This window comes from Asparagus officinalis, chromosome 5 (assembly GCF_001876935.1).
Source record: "Asparagus officinalis chromosome 5, Aspof.V1, whole genome shotgun sequence".
Classification (NCBI taxonomy): domain Eukaryota; kingdom Viridiplantae; phylum Streptophyta; class Magnoliopsida; order Asparagales; family Asparagaceae; genus Asparagus; species Asparagus officinalis.
Window position 1 is genome coordinate 101,901,713 of NC_033798.1, and position 22,173 is coordinate 101,923,885.

At 39.6% G+C, this 22,173-nt stretch overlaps 1 protein-coding gene across 2 annotated transcripts; it reads left to right on the top strand.

Moving 5' to 3' along the window:
* LOC109840422 (centromere protein O) lies at window positions 494-21,013 on the top strand. 2 transcript variants are annotated; one of them, XM_020409064.1, is made up of 13 exons: window positions 494-624; window positions 1,400-1,447; window positions 1,540-1,588; window positions 1,675-1,723; window positions 3,026-3,096; window positions 5,507-5,565; window positions 12,657-12,755; window positions 14,154-14,211; window positions 17,389-17,525; window positions 17,638-17,694; window positions 18,287-18,384; window positions 19,824-20,023; window positions 20,555-21,013. In XM_020409064.1, exons 2-13 carry the CDS (start codon window positions 1,403-1,405, stop codon window positions 20,623-20,625), a joined length of 993 nt encoding a protein of 330 aa, XP_020264653.1. In that variant the 5' UTR covers window positions 494-624; window positions 1,400-1,402; the 3' UTR covers window positions 20,626-21,013. The 2 variants fall into 2 exon arrangements, with proteins under 2 accessions (XP_020264653.1, XP_020264654.1); XM_020409065.1 differs by lacking the exon at window positions 12,657-12,755.

The following is a 22,173-nucleotide window of genomic DNA, read 5'->3' on the forward strand; positions in this document are numbered from 1 at the left end:
AATCCAAAAAATAAAAAATGGTGGGTTATGTTGGTTCACAAGTATCACAGCCTGCTTCGCTTGTTCTTGTCTCCTAAGTGGGCTGAGCTGAGGTCTAAGCCCGCGAACAAACAGCAAAACTCGGTCCACTTGTCTCCTTGCGGGACGTGGGCCGTCTTGTCTCGCCCCTGGAGCCCGCGAGAGAGCCAGCTCGTCCCGTTGCCGACCATGTTTGCTATATCCACTCCCAAACAGTAGCTTTGGGAGTTGGATTGCCGAAAATATCCTTTTGGACTTGGTCTGGTTTGGTTTAGAAGAAGGACAATTTAGTCCTCACACACCCCAAAATTACTGTTTGGAAGTGTGAATAGTTGGACCCGTTGCCGACCTCTATGCAAACCTCTTCCATCGAGTTATCGGACAAAAGTCGGGTACGGGTTCGGATTTGTATTGGACTCGGGTTAGGCGATTCTAACCGCAAGCGTTTCGTCTCTCCCCTCCTCAACTCCACACGCGATCGCTCACGCGGCCTCCTCCAGAACCTCAAAAACCTAGCGATCCCGGTCCGACCTCCAAAAGAGTTCGATTTCCACAATCAAGGAAGCCCTAACGATCTCACAACGCTCAGAGCTCATCAAACATCAAGTAGTTTCTTCGTTCTTAATCCTTAGTAGTTTCTCAATTTTCTGGAATTTTGAACTTTGCGATCATTTTTATCTCTGGGAATGGCAAAATAATTGTTGAGAATTTATTGTAATTGCTTTTAAGACGTCAAAAATTAGCATCATTTTTCGTCGTAAATTCTTGAATACTGTTGCCTATGATGAAATCATTCTGCAGTTCCAAGTCCGGAGAGGAAAGGGGAAAAGAACGAAAAAAAATTATAGTCGTTCAAATGAATTATGTAGGCTCAACATTATAATATCAAAACAATGCAGTGGATGATATTCAAAGGCGACTCTATATTTGAATGAAAACCGAATCTGACTTGAAATACTAGCAATCAAACTTAACCTCACGCAGATATGTCAGTATTTGTGGCAGTTCTATTTATGCTGTTAAGCTTTCTGTATTGGATGATCATTGATGAATGGAAGAATTTTCAGCGGATAACGTGGGAGTAGTGTTGAAATGCGACGACAAAATTGAGTAACATATAATCTGGAATGCATATGTTTACTTTCATGTGTGCAGTTTCTAAAAATTGATGCTTTTGTTGGCTATTGATTTAGGATGGAATAAGTTGACTTAATGTTTATTTGAAGGTCACATGTCAATTTTCTTTAGTTTACCTTTTCGTCTTGTAACCTTGGTGCATATGAGGAATTTAAATATCATTTTTAATCATTATTCTTTTCATTTTGATTTTTTTTTGCAAAATATTTGGAACATGATTTAACCTATACTCCTGATTTAACAGCATATGGATCAACTAAGGAAGCGCCCGTATCCATTTTCTGGAGAAGTAGTATGTTATCATATATATCCCCCATCTTTCTTTCTTGCTGAAGGAGATAGCTAGTTAAAGTTTTAATGTTGCACTTACATCTATGCATTTAGAATTTTGTACAAGAGGAGGACACACGACTGGAGACAACAAGAGCAAGATGTAATTAAAGTTTTTGTTTTTCGTTTGATTTTTAAATCTATATCTGTCTCATTCTGAAGCTTTAAAGCCTTGATTGTTGTCTATAGTATCAAAAGTTCTAAGGAGGCATGAAGAATTGAAGGAACGCCTTTCAAGGTAACCTCCTTTTTTAGCGCTAGAATATGTTATCTTATCTTGGTTGTTTCGCATCACCTATTAAGGATCTTTCATCAATGTTTTTGACTGGGAACAGAGATTCTTCTATGGTTTATGACTCTTCAGCAAAATCTTCACTTTATCTTCAAATTATTCTGCACTGGTTCTCCCATGTCCACAATAAACATTACATGCAGAACAATGACCATTTCACAAATAATAATAATTTGGTAAGATATCTAAGTGGTGTTAATGACGTTAACATTACACGTGCTGCACGATAAGTAATTTAAGATTTTCTATCCATTAGAACTCTTCAGCTCTTCTTATGTTATGGTACTTGACAGCCAGCTGAATAATGCCTACCTCGTAATATAGTCAATGAGCTAGTGTAGCGTCTTTAGAATCTTGATGAGGAGACACAATTTAGAAAACATCTCAGAACTGCTATTCAGAAAAATGCTGTCATTTCAGTCTTCTTTCTTTTAGTAGTTTCCAAGGTGCAGTCCATCAAAACCAACAGGCCAACATTAGAATGTTAGAGGATGCTTGACCTTTAACTAAATATGTTGACAACTTTAGGACATTGGTATTCTGGTTTGTGGCAGTCTTCCTGAAATTCGATGAACATTCACAAACTTTGACTATGGCACAATAGTCATTTTGCCCACAGGCATACTTCGATGATGCTATCTAATTGTGCAACCTTCAGCTTTGGTCATTGATATATCTCATGATAGGTTGATAACATCCCTGTTGGAACCAATAGGTTGATAACTCCATAATTCTGTATTACTGTCTGAGACACTGGTTGCCTTCTGAGATTTTATCCATTTACCAAAGGGATCTGAGCTTAGTGAGCAACATTATTCTATCTTAAACATTGAGAAGCAAGACTGTGTTCCAGAAAAAGCAGAAAATATTGGGTGCTGCCAGACTCCAAATTGACATGAATCCCAGTCTGATTTGTAAGTCATGTGATCTGGCGGCAGCTTTTGAGTCTGTGATAGCATCAAATCGAAAAGTTTGCTACCGCATTGTACAATTCTATAGTTACAGGTTATTGCAGTTGGTAATGATGCTTCTTCCTCATCAAAATACAGAACCATGATTTCGATATTGATTATGTATTGTTTTCTTCCTGTTGACTTCTCTTTGTTATGAAAATCTTAGCATCCTGTTGAGTCTACTTTAGCAATATACTAGTTTCTTCTTATTTTGAGGGGGGAAAAGCTAAGAATAAATATCTTTAGAGACAGAATCTTAGGTATCTTTTTGTATTCTCTGATTCTTCTGCAACAGGGATTCAGATAAAATGATATTTCTGCGTTTGCAAAAAGAATTTGAAGCTGCAAGAGCTGCTCAAACTGAAGGTTCCATTTTTAGAATTACTTTTGTTGTTTAGTTATTTGCCTGCCTCTTCTTTATTATTATAGTTTTCAAATTAGGAAATGGCAGGTTGAATCTTGATGAGTCTGCATTGACCTTTACTTCATTGCTTGAGAGTATTGCACTTGCTTATTGGTATCATATAATTTGCTAAACATTTGGCTGGTGTTGGTTCATGTGCAATTAAAACCTTGAGCAAGGACGCCTCGACTGGTAACTTATTACGATGCTACTCTTACTCAAGCTCACTTACATAAAAACTAAGAGTTCTTAGCAAACACTCATCACAATACTGTTACTCGAGCATACCCTTAACTAAAGAGTTCTTGGAAAACACTCATCACGATGCTACTCTAACTTGAGCACACTCGACTGAAGAGTTCTTAGTTTCTGTCTCAATGTCTCAATCCTTATATATGAATCTATGATTGAGTCAGTAGAATAGAAACAATTATGCACCCAAGGTTTTCCCTAGTGTATCCGTGTCACCATCTGGGCATATCAACATTAGGTTGTTACATGGACACTGGAGTGCACAGTACATGAAGAACAAGAAGGGAAGGCCTAGATGTACCACCAAGAATTCACAATAAGATAACTTCCATTCCTTCAAGTCTTCTCACTCAGTTACATGAGAACCAATTGCACTCTAAGAGATGGGTGAAGTTCTTTCTTCAGTCCAAATCAAGAGCCTTTACATGGGAACACATCACACTCTTCGAGAGTCTGAATGAACATCCTGTATCCATTCTAAAGTAAGAGCATTCTTTATATATTTCTTATGGAATCATTTTTAGGTACTTATGTGCTGGCAATTTGATCTAGCTATGCACTTGTTACTGAAATCACAATTCCTCTTCCTTTCCTTTTAGTTCTTGCCATCATGCTAAGTCTCGTTTTCTTCTTTCCAGGTACTTAATGAACCAAGAAATTAAATGCTAAATTGTAATTCGCCTTGCCAAAGTTCTGAAAGTTGTGAAAACCAGTTGAGAATACTCCTAAAACCAAGATAAGGCCTCAGCTACTTGCTTGGGCTGTTACAGAACCTAAATTTAACTTAAAACAAATACCAATGATTCAGTGGCATCACAAGACCTTGATTTCATATTTAATCGGACATCAGTTAACACAGGAGACTAAACCGAATGTAACATCTGATTCATCTGGGTTTTGATTTCTTCGAAAGCAGTATTATGGAATAATGGAAGGCTCTCTCTTTTCCAATTGTGTCTCTCATCTCATGTCAGATTGACAACCACTGATTATAGAGCGTCCCCAAATCTGAGCTCGTAAACTCAACCAATGTAGCTGGGTTAAAGCTGTTTGTTGAGGTTATGATCAGATACGAGCTGAAAAACCAAAATGTCAGGTAAATAACTAATCAAACATGAGACATATCACAAAAATTTAAGGATGTTTTCAGGTAAGCTTTATCATATGCCTTTTCAGTTATATTAGAGAAAATAGGTATACTGGGGATTTGCAATGATGTGAAAAGCTAACTGGTACAATGATCCATGCTCGATTAATAAAAATTGAAGGAACCTCAAAATTGGCCTCATGAGTATTTTATGGTTCAATACAGGTGCGAGCTTGTAGGACCCCAACAAAAGAAGTGCAATACTAGACCTGCTTCTGGGTGCTAGTTCGTTGCAAGCATTAGTGCCTGCATATTGCCTGCCTATGTTCTGTAACTTTAGCTTGGGTTATATTATTAGGCAATCTGGATATTTATGTTTTTCACGGCTTCCCAAACTTTTTATTCCTTCTGTCCATCGTATTTTTATAGGATGGTATTGGCTAGGTGGCAGATGTTGTCTTCCATGCGTGTATCTTTTCTTGTCCTGCTAAATTTTCTTTTTTGTCTATGGCTGATCCCCTCGGTTAACTTTTTTCCCCTTCTTTCTATACCTTTCTTCTCTAGAAACCATTTTTATCCGACTATATTTCTTTTCTGTGAGAGGCTGATGTCTTCCCATGCAGTTCAAGTTTTCCGTTCATAGCTTGTTGCACCTCTCAATCCATCTCCTGGAAGTAAATTCTTAGGTTGTGCCAGATCACCAGTAGATACTAGAATTTCAAACTTCCAGGCTTCCAGCCTTCATGAAGTGCTTTCTAAGTATGATAGTATCTTGAACTTCTTTACTTGCACTGTATTCCTTTTTCTTTTTGGTACAGTCACTGGAATGCATGATAGAAATCAATAGAAGACACATCGATACTTTATTTGAGTTGTGGGTTGAATTTTCCTTAGCGAGCTTTGGATATTTTTGATACTATTTTTTAGCATTTCTATCCATCTTTTAACCTGCATTACATTGTACGTGTCTAGTTGCACGAGGAAGTACTTTTGGTGTATTCTGCACTCTGAGCTAAAAATTTTCCATGTTACAGAAATATCTTTGGAAGGTGATCAGTGGAATGATGGGCTTCTTGCCACAATCCGGGAGAAGGTCTTTATTTCTTTATTTAGTTAAAATTTAATTGTTTGATTTGGCAATCTAGTTTGTGGTTTGACTAATATTTGTGAATAGAAGCCCCAAAAATTATTAAAACAACTTCAAAACTCCGAGTTGCTAAAGTACCCCTGTGCTTTCCGTTACACCTCGTTTGGTATATGGGAGTGAGTGGGAATGGAATGCTCATTCTCACTTCTCATTCATGCTAACCAAACACGAGGTCTTTTTTGGAAGCTGGAATACCCATTCCCGCTTCTCATTCATCCCACATTTTGTGGGAATTCGCATTCCCAATGCGATGGTAGGGAATGGGCATCTGAAAATTAAAATAACTTCCAAATGTGCATGATTGCTTATTAATTATTTAATACCAAAAATAAAAAATTATAATTATCACTTCATCTCTAATCGCGCCCAAACATGAGAATGTGATTGAGCATTCCATTCCCACATTAATTCCATTATGTTCCTTACTTCGTTCCATTCTCACTTGACTCAATTCCTGCATACCAAACGAGGTGTTAATTCCATATGCAACTGTTTTTTTATTATCAAATGTGCTTAAGTCATTCGATAACTGTGAGTTAGTGAGTTGTTGTGTCCTGTGCTTTCCTTTAATTTTTGCAAGTTTTGATCATGTGTTTCCCTTATTTTGATAATGACTATTTATTATTCGTTGTAGTTTACTATATTGATTATGGGTATTCATCATAAAACCTTTTATGATCCCTTTTGTTCCTAGGGTTCCAGTTGTATTCTGTTTAATTTATGCTTTTAATCTCAGAAATTTTTTGTTTCACAATTAGTAGCAGTTAAGCTTTACTACGGCAGGCTACATTGCCTTTGTGGGGATATTAGTGGCAATGTTTTAAATATCGGATATCGGGAAAATATCGGATGACCAAAATTCATATCGGATTGCGGATATCGGGGAAATATCGGGGATATGTGGTATATATCGGAATGCCATAATGAATGTTTGCATACATAGTAGAATGCATTAAAATGTAATCTCAACACATGTAATGAAATTTAAGCATACAAAATATGAATAATATATGTTTAGGATCACTAATCTGTTGGGAAATTACTCGGATTCCCTTAGTGCCAGATTTAAGAAAGAGCGAAAATTAAATGCGTAAAATTGGGGGACACGCAAGATTTACGTGGTTCGGCACAAAATTGCCTACGTCCACGGGCTGCTGCAGATCTTTCACTATGAAGAGAAATTTTACAACACTCTTAATTTTTTCTCACAACTCAATCCCACTCTGAAAATTGCTCACAATTTTCTCTCACAAAGACTTTTCTCTCTCACAACTCAATCCCACTCTGAAAATTGCTCACAATTTTCTCTCACAAAGACTTTTCTCTAAGCCTTTTTTTTCTCTCTTGTTCTATATGAGGAGTTGTTTCTGGGATGATTTTTCCTTAAGAGTTTGGGGGCCTATTTATAGTGTTTGGGAAAATACTATGCACTAATATTTTATTAGTGGTGGGGCCCGCGGTGGGGCCCACGCTTCATACTATTGCAGTCCAACTGAAGCTGAACACAGCTTCAGTTTGTCAATAGTCACCGTCTTTGTCAGCATGTCTGCCGGATTTTGAGCTCCACTGATCTTTTCAAGCTTCAAAATTCCATCTTCCAGAAGTGACCGGATAAAATGATACCGCATCTGTATGTGCTTCGTTCTGGAATGGAAAGACGGATTCTTCGCTAGATGAATAGCACTTTGACTGTCGCAGTATAAGACATTGTCTTCTTGTTTCTTGCCTAATTCATCCAAGAAATTTTGAAGCCACACCATTTCTTTGCTGGCTTCTGTAACAGCGACATATTCTGCTTCAGTTGTGGAGAGAGCAACTATCTTCTGCAGTTGAGAAGCCCAACTCACTGCAGTACCTCCTAGAGTATATACATACCCTGTAGTGCTCTTTCTGATATCAACATTTCCTGCTAGATCAGCATCTACATAGCCTGTTAGTATTGTATCTCCACATTTGAAACAAAGTGCTTTACCTGTAGTGCCTCGTAGATATCTGAGGATCCACTTGATTGCTTCCCAGTGTACCTTGCCTGGATCATTCATATACCTGCTAACAGCTCCCACTGCTTGAGCAATATCCGGTCTTATCATTCATATACCTGCTAACAGCTCCCACTGCTTGAGCAATATCCGGTCTTGTACAGACCATGGCATACATCAGACTTCCAATTGCTGAGGCGTACGGGACCTTCGCCATGTGTGCACGCTCTTCTTCTGTCTTCGGTGACTGTTCTTTAGAAAATCTGAAATGAACACCTAAAGGTGTACCCACTGGTTTTGCATCTTGCATGTTGAACCTGGAGAGTACTTTGTTGATGTACTCAGCCTGTGATAACATCAAAGTCCCAGACTTCGTGTCTCTCTTGATCCTCATTCCAAGAATCTGCTTTGCAGCACCAAGATCTTTCATCGCGAACTGTTTTGACAATTTCTGCTTCAAATTTATAATCTCTTGCATATCTGATCCTGCAACGAGCATGTCATCAACGTATAACAATAAAATAATGAAGCTATTGTCAAACCTCTTGATGTAGCAACAATGATCTGCTTGGCATCTAGTGAAATCGTTGCTGTCCATAAAGCTGTCAAACTTCTTGTACCACTGTCTGGGAGCTTGTTTCAATCCATACAAGCTCTTCTTCAAACGACATTCTAGATTTTCCTTGCCTGCCTTTATGAAGCCTTCTGGTTGCTTCATATAAATCTCCTCCTCCAAATCACCATGAAGAAAAGCTGTTTTTACATCTAACTGCTCAAGATGTAAATTCTCAGCAGCTACAATTTTCAACACTAATCTGATTGTAGTTAGTTTCACAACCGGAGAAAAAATTTCATTGTAGTCGATACCTTCCTTTTGCTGAAAGCCTTTGACAACCAACCTTGCCTTGTAGCGTTTGTTCCCATCATGTTCTTCTTTGATCCTGTAAATCCATTTGTTATGAAGAGCTTTCTTACCTTGTGGTAATTCAGCTAAGTCCCATGTCTGATTTGACATGAGCGAGTCCATCTCATCTTGCATAGCAGACTCCCACTTGACTGAATCCTTCACCTGTATTGCTTCGTCATAACACTCCGGTTCACCACTGTCAGTCAGCAACAGGTAGTGCAAAGAAGGCGAATAACGCTGGGTTGGCTTAGGAATTCTGGAGGAGCGTCTCACTTCTGGCGTGCTTGGTTCTTCTTGAAATGCTTCAGGGCTAGTCTGAACATCTTTTTCAGAAATCTCCTCAAATTCAGCAAATTCCTTTGTTTCAGCTTTTGTACTGGAGCTACTTGATTCTGCAGTTGATCTGTCTTTGTACATCACATTCTCATTGAATATGACATCTCTGCTTCTGATGATCTTCCGATTTTCATAATCTCAAAATCGGTAACCAAACTCATCACCACCATAACCAACAAAAACACATTTGTTAGATTTGGCATCAAGTTTACTTCTTTCAGCAGAATCTATGTGTACATAAGAGATACAACCAAAAATTCTTAAATGTGAAAGGTTTACCTCTTTTTTGCTCCAAGCTTCTTCCGGTATTCCACCATCCAAGGGAACTGAGGGTCCACGGTTGATTAGGTAGGCTGCGGTATTGATAGCTTCAGCCCATAGGAACTTGGGCGGCATGTATCCTCATGCTTCTGGCACGTTCATTCAAAGTTCTGTTCATGCGCTCTGCTACGCCATTCTGCTGCGGTGTCATGGGAACTGTTTTCTCCATCTTGATCCCGCTGTTTGCGCAAAACTCTTTGAATCTACTGTCTTTGTACTCTCCTCCATTGTCTGACCTCAACTTCTTTATCTTCAAACCAGTTTCATTTTCCACCATGGCCTTCCATTTTCTGAAGGTATCAAAGACTTCTGATTTCTTCTTCAGAAAATAAACCCACACCTTCCTTGTAGAATCATCAATGAAGGTGACATAGTACAGTGAGCCTGCAAGAGATGAAACTGGAGATGGTCCCCATACGTCGGTATGAATCAATTCTAACCTTTCTGTCTTGGGTGTCTTGCCAATCTTTGCAAAACTGACTTTCTTCTGTTTGCCAAAGATATAATCCTCGCATAGGCCGACATCTACATTCTTCAGATCCGGTAGCTTCCATTTTGACAGAAGTGTCTTCATCCCTTTCTCGCTCATATGGCCAAGCCTTTGGTGCCATAGGTTTGATTTTTCATCTGCATCTGTTACTGCAATGATATTCTCTAAGTTAGAGGTTATATAGAGAGTACCACTTTTCTTACCTCGAGCAATGACGAGTGCTCCTTTGGTAATCTTCCATTCATGACCCGAGAAGGTTGTACAATAACCCTCTCCATCAAGTTGTCCCACAGAGATCAAATTCCTTCTAAGACCAGGAATATGTCTTACTCCTTGCAGCTTCCATGTGGTCTGATTTGGCAATTTTAATCGAATGTCTCCCTTGCCAACGATCTTCAAGGTTTCATCATCTGCTAGATGTACCTTTCCGAAATCACCGCTGACGTAGTTCTCCATGATTTTTCGGCATGGGGTGGAATGGAATGATGCCCCTGAATCAAGAATCTATGATTCAATCGGACTGTTGACGCTTAGAATCATAGCATCACCTCCTTCCTCGGTTACGTTTGCAGACTCCTGTGCGTCAGTATTTTTCTTCGGTGCCCGACACTCCCTCTTGAAATGACCCTTCTTGCCACAATTGTAGCACTTGAAGTCTTTCTTTCCTGATCTAGATTTGCTCCTTCTAGATTTTGATCTGCCGTGATTTGAACTTCTTTCTGAAGTTCTTCCCCTAGACTCCGTGTGTAAAGCTGAGGAGGTTGAAGCTTCACCCGATTCTCTCCGTCGGATCTCTTCACTAAGAACCAGATCACGAACATCATCGAACTTCAACTTGTTGCTTCCCGATGAGCTACTCACAGCCGTGACTGTAGCATTCTAGCTTTCTGGTAGGAAAGATAAAAGGATCAACGCTCGAACTTCCTCATCAAACTCAATCTCAACTGAACTCAACTGGGTTGTGACTATGTTGAGTTCATTGAGATGTTGAGCTGTCGATGCGCCTTCCGTCATTCGCAAATTGAACAGCCGCCTCATCAAGTGAACTTTGTTTGAGGCAGAGGGCTTCTCGTACATGCTGCAGAGAGCCGCCATAAGACCCGCCGTGGTCTTTTCCTTTGCTATGTTGAAGGCAACGTTGCGGGATAGCGTCAATCGGATAACTCCAAGGGCTTGTCTGTCGAGGAGAGCCCACTCTTCATCCTTCATATCATCTGGCTTCTTTCCCGAGAGAGGTTGATACAGCTTCTTCTGGTACAGATTGTTTTCAGCGAAAGTTGTTTCCATTGCAGCGTGGTCTTTTCCTTTGCTATGTTGAAGGCAACGTTTCGGGATAGCGTCAATCGGATAACTCCAAGGGCTTGTCTGTCGAGGAGAGCCCACTCTTCATCCTTCATATCATCTGGCTTACTTACTGAGAGAGGTTGATACAGCTTCTTCTGGTACAGATAGTCTTCGATCTGCATCTTCCAAAAGCCGAAGTCCGCACCATCGAACTTCTCAATTTTTACCTTCCCTTCGTCTGCAGCCATCGCTCCCACTCGAATCTGACTTCCTCTGGATCGTTTCTGACAATTTCTGCGAACCACCGTGTATTAAGACACCTCTGCCGACAAGTCAGTACCCCCGGCAAAATTCCACTATTCACGAAATTTACTATTCACGTGAATAGTAATCTTGCAGAAATTTGACAGACGTCACAACCAGAGCTCTGATACCAGTTGTTGGGAAATTACTTGGATTCCCTTAGTGCCAGATTTAAGAAAGAGCGAAAATTAAATGTGTAAAATTGGGGGACACGCAAGATTTACGTGGTTCGGCACAAAATTGCCTACGTCCACGGGCTGCTGCAGATCTTTCACTATGAAGAGAAATTTTACAACACTCTTAATTTTTTCTCACAACTCAATCCCACTCTGAAAATTGCTCACAATTTTCTCACAAAGACTTTTCTCTAAGCCTCTCTTTTCTCTCTCTTGTTCTTCTATAAGAGGAGTTGTTTCTGGGATGATTTTTCCTCAAGAGTTTGGGGGCCTATTTATAGTGTTTGGGAAAACACTATGCACTAATATTTTATTAGTGGTGGGGCCCGCGGTGGGGCCCACGTACAATTTTTTCTTGCTCTGGGACCCGCTCACCTATCCTCTTCTGATTTTCCGGTGGCATGAGAATTTTGACAAAGCCGAAAGAGCCAAAGGCTCTTTCGGTGGCATGAGAAGTTTGAAAAAAAAACTTTCTTTTGTGTGCTTTCGGTGGTCTGCACACATTCTTTGACTAACATAATCAACCTTCTAAAACAAACAAAAATGCAAAACAACGTTGCAACATTCGATCTGCTTTTTTAGGGCAAAATGTCATTTGTATAATGGGGAAATCTTGATATCTTGCCCAAAAATTCCAAACACGGTATATTATTTTGCAACAAGCTATATAAAAAGATATATTGGTCCACATATCGGCTAATATATCGGCCATATCGGGGATTTATCACTCAAAATAGCCAAAAAGCAGTAAAGGATATTTAAAGACCATATCGGTTGCGGCAAGCCCTGTAAATGGATATATCGGGGGATATATCGGGCCATGTCGGGGATATTTAAAACAATGATTAGTGGAGGTGACACGAGGCTAACTTTAATTGTTTAGAGAGACCTTCATAGTTATTTTTATGTGTTTCGTATGACCTTTTCCCTTAGTTCTCAAATTCCAATTATCTTAGACTTGTTTGATGAACTTGACAGGCTATGTTTTCTGAGTAATATGTTAATTATGTTGAAAAGGCAATTAGTAGGTAAGGATTATTTTCTAAACTTTAATTTCCTGTGTAGTGCTTACCTTGTACTGACCTTGGATCCTTCACGTATGCATGTCAGGGTGTTAATTACTTTTTAATTGAGTTTTATCATAAATCTTTGTACTTTCAATTTGTGAGGACACTGGCATAACTTACTGTTTGGTAGGTGAAATGATGTTGCTAATGAGTTGGCTTGATGCTTTGAACAAGGTTCATATGGAAGCTGATAGAAAGGCAACATTGAGCGAGGCAAGCATGCCAACAGATCCTCATTTTCAGGCAAAGGTTACTTATAGGATTGGTAACAAGGTAACTATATGCAGCTTGGTTATTCATATTTGGCTGCAATTTCTTATGAAAATATTAGGATGGAGGCTATGGAGGACCCAATTAGAGTCGGTACCTTTAATCATGGATTGATTTATATCAAAATGTCCTTACAAACATAGACCGTCGATTACCGAAGTGGTCACAAGCAAAGTTTCAAATATTGTATTTTAGGGAAATATCAAACAGCCAAAATCCATATTGGATCAGATCGTGGAGAAATATAAGGGATACATATAATATAGTTTTCTAAAATGTAATCTAAACATACTTAATAAAAACTAAACATACAAAAGTGTAACTGATATATGTTTAGGATCACTAATTAATTGTAGAAATTTGCTTAGAGAAATGAGCGTACAAGAATTTACTAAAGACCTTGCTAGGGATGGAATTTTTGCTAAAAAACATTAAAGAAATTTCGTAGAATTATATTGTTTTGTGTCAAGCTGCATAAAAGGATATTGTTTTGTGACAAGCCATATAAAAGGACAATCACCCAACATATTAGCTAATATAGCGGCCATGTCAAGGATATATTACCCAAAAACTGCCAAAAAAAGAGGAGGATATTGAGACCATATTGTTTTGCAGCAAACCTTGTTAAAGAATATATTACCGATATGGGGATATTTAGATCAATGTTACAGCTTAATTTGCTAAAACCTCTCATTTAGGATTTTTAGACTTGATCTGTTTGACCCAAGATAGCTATTTGCCATTCACGTTTCGCACGTGCAGGCACACATGAAAAATAGTTTGGTTTGGGGTGGGGGTGGGTGTGGGGTGTGGTTGTGTGGAGGTGATGGAGGATGTTGATCCAATCATTTCTTCTATTCTTGCCCTTCTTCTCTTTAGGTTTGTCTTTCTGCTCTTTCACTACTGACTTTCTCATTGCTATCAAAGTTTCTTTGAAGGACTTGGTTCTCTTAGTTTTGCTTTAATTTTCTTAAATGTAAAATATGTCTAGTCAAATGACTTGGACAGTTACATAAGGAGCCATAGTTGATTCTCTATATAAATATATTCAATTACAATTTTTTATTTGAGGGAAGAAGGTGAGATCATTTGCACGTTAGATTCCATATCTTGAGTTTATAACCTTGAAGCCTAACTTTATTTGCATTTTATTTTTCCATAATTCTGAAAGTTATATTAAATGTGGTACATAGACATATACATACACATGTAGACATACATACAACTAGTTTTGTTATTGTGGCATTACTATTGTTTTTGCATTTGTCCTTTTTTTCCTCTCTCCGAATAAGAAGGCAAATTTCTGTATGTGCTTATTTTCTTTTGATGCCATGCTGGGTTTAAATGTTAGGAAACCTTCTAATAACTTGATTAGTTAATGACAGTTTTCCTTGTTTGTAGGTAATTTGTTGTCTCGATGGTTCGAGGTTTGGGATACAGTACGAAACATTTTTTGCTGGTAACATGGATTTTTTTTATAAAGTTCAGAATATTTCTTTTTGTAACTTTGGATTTCCCCTTTTCTCTCTCTCCCCTTTTGCTATGAGGATGATGTAATAGCCTGGTTTTGTAAACTAGTTAGAGAATAGATATTTAATTTTGGAAAACACCAAAGCCTTTGTCCCAACCTTTGGGGCCAGATACATTAATATTTTAGGTCATCTGTATTAATTTTTAATTATCACATGCCTGTTTGCCTTTTTTCAAGTTCCTTAGGTCTACTCCCGTCTTTGTCGCTCCATCTTAACCGAGCACATTTGATAGCCTCTGTTACACATACCAAGTCATGTCAAGCAATTCTCATTCAGTTTATTGCCAATTAAGCCTACTTGTATTTTCTTATGGATTCCTTGTTTTGTATTGCCACTTACCCCCCTCTAAACACTTTTAGCTGACTGGAATTCAAACGCGGGAGATGTGTCTTAGTATCTTACCATACTTTTCATTTGTTCAGTGCTATGCAACTTATCAAGTGTTTTCAGCATGAGTTTTTTAAACTAAATGATTCCTTTTTTTTGCATTATAATGTCCTTTTGATATTCAAACAAGATTGAATAACAAAGAGCGCGTTTGGCAACTGTGGCGTTTTTGCCGTTTCTGTTTTTTTAACAAAAACAAAAAAACGCGTTTGGCAACCAGGGTGTTTGTTTGACTTGTCCCTTTACAAAATCTAAAAATTAAACACTTTTCTCAAAACACCAAAAATGTGTTTTAAGATTCTGTTTTTTCATCCTAATGCGCGGCACCCCGCTCGTTCGCGGCTGTCGGGCCGCCGCGACCTCCTCGTTGGTTATTGGCTTCCGTCGCCACGCCACGCTGCCGCGCTGGCCGCCACCGCAACACACAAAAAAAGAACAGGGAAGAAGCACGCCCGCCGCGCTATTAAATAGGCCCGCCGCCGAAAAAAAAAAAAAAAAAGGCACCGCAAAAAAACGTCGTCTGGGCCCGCCCGCCGCCCGCAACAACCAGTTGCGGGATATGGCCGCCCCGTCCGACCAGTCACGTCCCTGGCGCCGCCACCCGCCGTCGCCAACCGACCGTCACCGCTGCCATCCCCGCGTCAGCCGGTCGCCTAGCCCTCCGTCAGCCCGCGGCCAGCAAACCTGCCACACGGATATAGGCGCCGCCGTCGGCCACGCAGTCGGCCCGTCACGGGCCCGCTACGTCGGCACCCGCCTCACCACCGGCCGCACTGTGCTGCCGGGCCGCCGCCGGGGGCCACTCTCCCACTACGCGAGACCGTCAGGCTCCGCCGTCCGCCGTCCGCACCCTCAACGCCGCCGTCACCACCACCGACCCGGCCAGACCCCTGCGCCGGTCAGCCACTCCGTCGCCGCATGCCGTCCTCGCCCTGTCGCCGAACACATCTACCACCCGCACGGCCGCCGCCCGGCCGCCTCCCGCCGCCGCCTGCCCGTCGGACCCACGTTCCCCCCTTCCTGCGCCCGGGACGGCCACTCGCGCTACGCTGCCGGTAGCTAACAGTCGGTCGTTCGCAGAATGTATAGGAGGTAGATCAATCGGTCGGCAGTCTCGCCGCGCACACGCGCGCCACCTGTTCGCCGTCGTCGCCCGCCCACTGGCGCTATATCAATGGTCAACTAGTTTGAGCAGAATGGTATTTTCAAAACACATTTGAAAAAGAAACACCATGGCATGGTGTTTTTTACAAAAACACAACAAAAAAACACACTGATTACCAAACACACCAAAATTATCAAACTAGTGAGTAAATAACCTCTGTAATGTTTACTGCCCAAAATAATTCCAGTTAAATTCTCAGTTCATCATACCAATGAATTTATGTCAGTAAGTTGTTTCATTTATAACTAAAACAAAGCCTGGAAAGTCTTATGTGATTTGCATTATTTTTCCAAGTCTAGCTTAAAGATGTCTCAGTTGTTTGGCTTCTATTGATCTGTGTGACTTGATGCAGCTCGTTACCTTCCCGCAAGCCTCATTCAGGCATGATAGGTCTCACATTTTCAATCAAGTTTTGGCTAAGTCTGGCTGTGAAAATGTAAATTGGGGACCATTCTGATTTGGTCCCACTATCGGCTGGCCTTAACCTGACCTATATTTCACAGTTGGCAGACAGAATGTACTTAATTCTATCCTTTGCTTGCCTGTTGTTATGACTGTCGCTTTAGTGCATGACAACTCCAGTAAATACTTGATTTCTTGATGTCCCTGAATGAGAATTTGTCAAAGCACCTTGGCGAGGAAAAAACTTATCTTTAGAAGTTACTATTTCTTTGAGACCACTGATAGAGCCCCCCTGCCTTCTTAGGACTTAAATGATTATGACTTCCTAAAATTTAACTGATTCAACATAATGTCTACCCTTACCTATAGAAGTCTTTATAATCTAACAGATCTGACAATCAATTTCAGAATTTTAAATTGTTTCTCCTATACTCTCACCTTCTCATGTAATGACAGCCCCTTCTATATTCCTATTTAACTCTTCTATATTCCTATTTAAGTGCCTTTTAGTTTCACATCAATAGCTTTTGCCTTTTAATTATACATCAATAGCTTTTAACATTCTTCAGTCGCAAATGCCACCTCTAATGCTCCTGTTTTTGTATGTCCTTACTTAGCATTATGGAGGTGACAAAAATCTTGTTCAGAAACACTAACATACTTTGTTGGATTTTTTTAGCATCAATATCTCGATCTAGTAAGAATGGTTTTTTTCCCCTTCCTTTCCCCCCCTATGATGCATACTCCAAGGAATAATCTGTTCAATTTTAGAAGTCCAAGACTAAGTGTTCAGGATTGCTTCAAATTGGTTGGAAATGAGGCCCCAACCTAAAAGAGTAATAGATATGTTTAAATAATAATATTCATTTATGGATAACATTTTCCAACCCTTGATATGTCATTCATTTGGCACAAAAAGTAAACCAAAAAAAGGGTTTCTTAACTTAATTCCCTGTTATGTGCATGGGCAGTTGTTCAGATCAAAGTTTTATTTTTGTGTGTTACGTGTGTTATCATGTGAAGTTTAGACAGAAGTTGGATATTTTGATTCTACATGTGATGTTATATCTACTCTTATATCTATTTTCATGTATGTTAATGTTTTGTTGAAACTTTTACTAGGAATTAACTATGATCTTCCATTTTGCAGGGGAACCATGTGAAATTTATCATTGTGTTCTTGAGAGCAAATCATTCCTTGAGAAAATGAGTGTAGTTGAACATACTATTCCTTTCTTTCTCCCTATACGAGAAGCAGAAAATGATCTACTCTCTTCTGATGCAAAGGTGTGCCTGCTGCTTGCTGTTACTATATAAATGTCTTTCTTGTCTGAGTCTCTGACCCTTTTAATATTTGCTAATGAACCTGCTGCACATGTTCCATAATTGCTTTTTTCAGAAATTCATTGACTATATTGGAGAAGTTTTGGATTGTTATGTGGAGAGAAGAGAGCAGGTATATTGATGATGATGTTGTTGTTGTTTTTGTTTTGACTAGATTCATAATTTTTGTCTGTTACATTCACTTCCCCCTCTGTCCTTTATAAAATGGCAATTATCTTAGTGTTATCACCTAATTGGCTTCTTATTGAAGGATAGTTTCAAACATAATTTACATTCTCATGTTAAGGTGGGTAATTGGAGCAAATGAAGCGAGCAGGTGCATTAGATATGTGATAACTTGTAATTGAGTGACTTGATATGTTATAGTCGAAAATTTTAAAGTTGAGACTTTTTTTTTGTTACTGGATACTGGATATGGGTCAAGGAGGTAATATGGTTTAATAACACAAGTGCTGCACTAGTGTAGAAATGATATTATTATTATTATTATTATTTGGATAAAGAATACCCGAATCGGGGTTATTTCCATGAAGAAGGATTATAAGGTTTATAGTCAAGCTATGGAAACTCTCACTGTTTCTCAGAAATATTATATAGACATGTTAACACAATCAACTTTTCTGTTGGTGTTATTTCTTGCCTTTCTTGGTAGATTTAACTTGAAATTACCAAAAAAGAGCTTGCTTTTCTCTCACATTTTGCAGGTTCGCCTTATTAAGGAGCTCTATGGAAACCAAATCGGGGATTTGTACCATAGTCTTGCTTACAATTTGATTGAATTTGTATTGGATGACTTTGATTGGTAGGTACCTGTATCTTTCACTTGTTGCGGCAGAGTCACGTTGCCTTTTGTGAACTGTAGATCATCTTGTTTGTAACTGTATCTATATAATCTATGGTACAAGGGTACAAGTTTGTACGCTGTAATAAATGAATCACAATCAACTTAATATGTGATCCTGGAATCTGGATCCTCCAGAACATAGTTTTCAACTGTACATTTTATCCTACCTGCGAGAATGTTAATATCTATACATCACGGATGCAACACAGGAATCAACACGATGAGTAGTTTGACCATCTAGATACAAGTACTTGCATGTTTGCCTGTGCATGCCCTTATATATAAAGGGGAGCCATGGTGCAATGTCAGGAGTTGTCACCATGTGACCTGGAGATGATGGGTTCAAGTTGTGAAAACGACCTTTTGAAGGAAAAAAAAGCAAGGTAAGGTCGTGTCCGGTAGATCCAAAGGGGTCTGACCCCTCCCTAGACCCGCGCATAGCAGGAGCTTCATGTGCCGGGCTGCCTTTTATAGATGTATATGTATGCCTGTGTCCATGAATGTGTATATGTATGCACGCGCGCACACACATATTCATACATACACACACATTAATAGTTATACTAATACATGTTTGCCATCGCCATTCGTCATGTATATGCTTTAGGCCATGTCTATCAGACAATGTGACAAGGGTACACATCAAGATTCATAGAATTACTAAAACCTCCAAACCACTTTATTAAATTGGCTACAGTGCATATTCATACAATGGTAAACTCAATGTTGAAGCAAACTGTGGTATAAGGTTCCAGACTTGCTAGTAGCGATTTCTCAAAATTTATAAAGAATTGATTCTATACAAAAGGATAAATTGTATCAAACATCATTTTGGATTGAAAAGTAGTTACATACCAGAAAACAATAATCAATCACCATATGATTATATGGTTTAGCTCTGATTAAAAGGAGGAACAACTACAGGCCGAGCAATAGGCAAAAGGAACCGATCAATTAAACGGCTGCATGTTGAATGATAGTAGAGTTGGTTAAGCACTGACATTCTGGGCAGAAGAATGCAAAACCAATCTGGGTAGATGAATCCTATCCGTATCTGGATGGATGACAAATCTCATGGTTTTTCTCCTGCTTTGTTGTAGCAAGTATAACTGCAACAGAAACAAATATAGTCGTAAGGTACAAAGGTGTGGAAAATAACAAGGACAGAACTAATTGCCAGCATCGTTTTGTGTTACCAACTATGCTCGATTTTGAGGTTGTTCATCAGATCTTTACTCATCGCAGGTTACTATACTGAGGGATTAGTCAGAATCTAATTATTGTATAACAAACACGCAAGCCATTCTGCAACTTTTCTTTAAAGCCAGTGGAACCCTTTTGTATGTAAGTTCAATGATATCCTCTTTTAACTTTTTTTTCCACTACATTTGATGCAGCAAGGTGACTGTCAGTCTTAGATATGCCGATCTTGTTTCTGTATTGCCAAGTAGAATCAGAGTGCTAGCATGGCCTGTTCATCCTTCAAAGAAGATTTCAACAATAGAGAGGAAAGGGTTTGGCACAACACTAGTTCAGTCTGTTCCGTCTCGCCTTTCTTATGCTGAGGATGCACTGAGAACCATGAGCTTGCCAGAAGGTGCTATAAATAAACAATTCTTCCATAAGCGTCAAAATCATTGTGTTCCTTTATTATTATTGTTATTATTTAAAACATCAAATTAAAATCGTGGTTTTATTTGATTATTTGGAAAATATTCAAAAAAAATTCCTCGGTTTTTGTTAAAGAAGTCTCTACCAGAATTCTCATCCAGCAACCTTTCTTTTTCACAAGAATTTTGTAAATTCAGGTTTCCATGAATTGCCCACAAGTATTTCATCACTTTCATTTAGAAGATGTTGAAAGTGTTCATAATGATACCTGGCTATTGTTTGATTCACAATATTTCTTCTTGTATTATTGCTTTTCTCATGGACTTACATAAAAGATTTCTCTCTCCAAGTTTGTTGTGTTTGTTTCTTGGTACTTTGGCGAACTTTTCATATTGGTGCTGAATTTCTCCTCAGTTGAACATTTTTGAAAGACAGAATTGTAACAGAAATAAGCACCGTATATCTACATTTTTTTTGCCCAAGGTCCACTCTAAATTACTTTTTCCATTTCGTGCAGCATATGCTGAAATTGTGCTGAATCTGCCCCAAGTGCTCCGGAAGCTATTTCCTCATCTTGGAGGGTTATAACAAGTTCATACCGGCACATCACGTAAAATAATATGCTGCTGAAGTCTTTTGCGATTTCACTTTGAAACAGAAAAGCAAAAGTTACTTACTGGAACCATGCTGCTGGATGTGGTAAATCATAAGAACACGTTGTTGAACATCGATAGGTATTTTGGATAGCGTTAAGTTTCACATTGCGAAGCTTGCTTGTTTTAGCTTTGCTACTCCTGCAGTCACAGGTTGCATTACTAACTCTGGTTCCAGAGTGGTTCCTTGTATATTGTTCTGATTGCGAACTATTTCCTTTATGTGCCTATTCTATATGTAATGATTTTGGTTTTTCTTTGTATGTTTTTTCTTTTCTATGAAAAATTTGAGTTCCTACCGCGATGGCGTTGATTAAGTCGAATGAAGTTGTATGAGTTACTTTGTATAATTTGGATTTACTTTATTATTGGTAGATAGTAAAATGATTTATTTTTAAATAATAGATGTATTATTTGTTGGGCAATGACTCCTCTTGAATGAAAAGTGATTACAATTGGCGAGATATTTATTAGTCCATCTAAAATACGTCATCATCAGCTAACATATAAGTAAGACGGTCGTGAGTTACTTTAGTCGTATTTTTTTTAAAGCAAAGATAGTTATTGTTTGTGAGAAGGGGGCTGGTTTTAACATTTTTGTCCTAACCGGATGCATCTTGGATCTACGGTCTGGAGATCCAAAACAGTTGGTCGTACAAAGAAGAAAAAATGATTGAGAAAAAATGTTTATTCCTTGCGGTTTCCCCGACATTAGTCATATCGCGAACCAGTCCCTTAAGTCATTAAAATTGCTGTTACATCCCAGAATTCTTAAGCCGCTTAGACACGAGTCAATTGCTACAAGTTGTTCCAAATCGACCCCTCCAACCAAGTAAGAATGTGAGGTATAGGGAATCTGGGGGCGTAATGCAATTCGCAATGTTTGAGGAGGGGGCTGATTTCCAAGACACAAAAGACACGAGGGACTACTGTTGCTGCTTGCTGACCCCCAATTTCATTTTTCTTCTTGGCGCCTCTTTCAAATATAGCTCAGGGATCGATCTTTTCATCTCCGGCCTTAATTTTTTAGGTCCCAAACCCAACCATCATCACCCGCCCATATAGATGAAACCCATGCTGCTGCTCCCCAAAACCACCATCCCGAAACAATTACCCCCCTCCTCCTCCTCCGACTCCCTCCTCTCCCGCCTCCTCTCCTCCCACTCCTCCTCCCCCAAATCCCTCCGCCTCCTCCTCCTCTCCCTCCCCACCTCCCCCCACTCCCCCCACTCCCCCCCTCCCTGACTCGGTCCTCCACTCCCTCTCCCGCGCCCGCCTCTTCCCCTCCGCCGACTACCTCCTCCGATCCCTCCCTCCCACCTCCTCTCCCCCCGAACCCCTCTCCATCGTCCTCTCCCGCCACGCCAAGTTCCACCCCTTCGACTCCACCCTCGACTACTTCCGCCGCCTCGACCGGCTCTTCGCCTCCCGCGGCGCCCCCTTCGGCGTCGACCACTTCAACGCGCTCCTGCGCGCGTTCTCC

Coding starts and splice junctions, on each gene's coding strand:
- LOC109840422 (XM_020409064.1), top strand. CDS start 1,403: ATGGATCAACTAAGGAAGCGCCCGTATCCATTTTCTGGAGAAGTA. Junction 12,756..14,153: donor CTTATAGGATTGGTAACAAG/GTAACTATATGC, acceptor CCTTGTTTGTAG/GTAATTTGTTGTCTCGATGG. Junction 17,526..17,637: donor TACTCTCTTCTGATGCAAAG/GTGTGCCTGCTG, acceptor TGCTTTTTTCAG/AAATTCATTGACTATATTGG.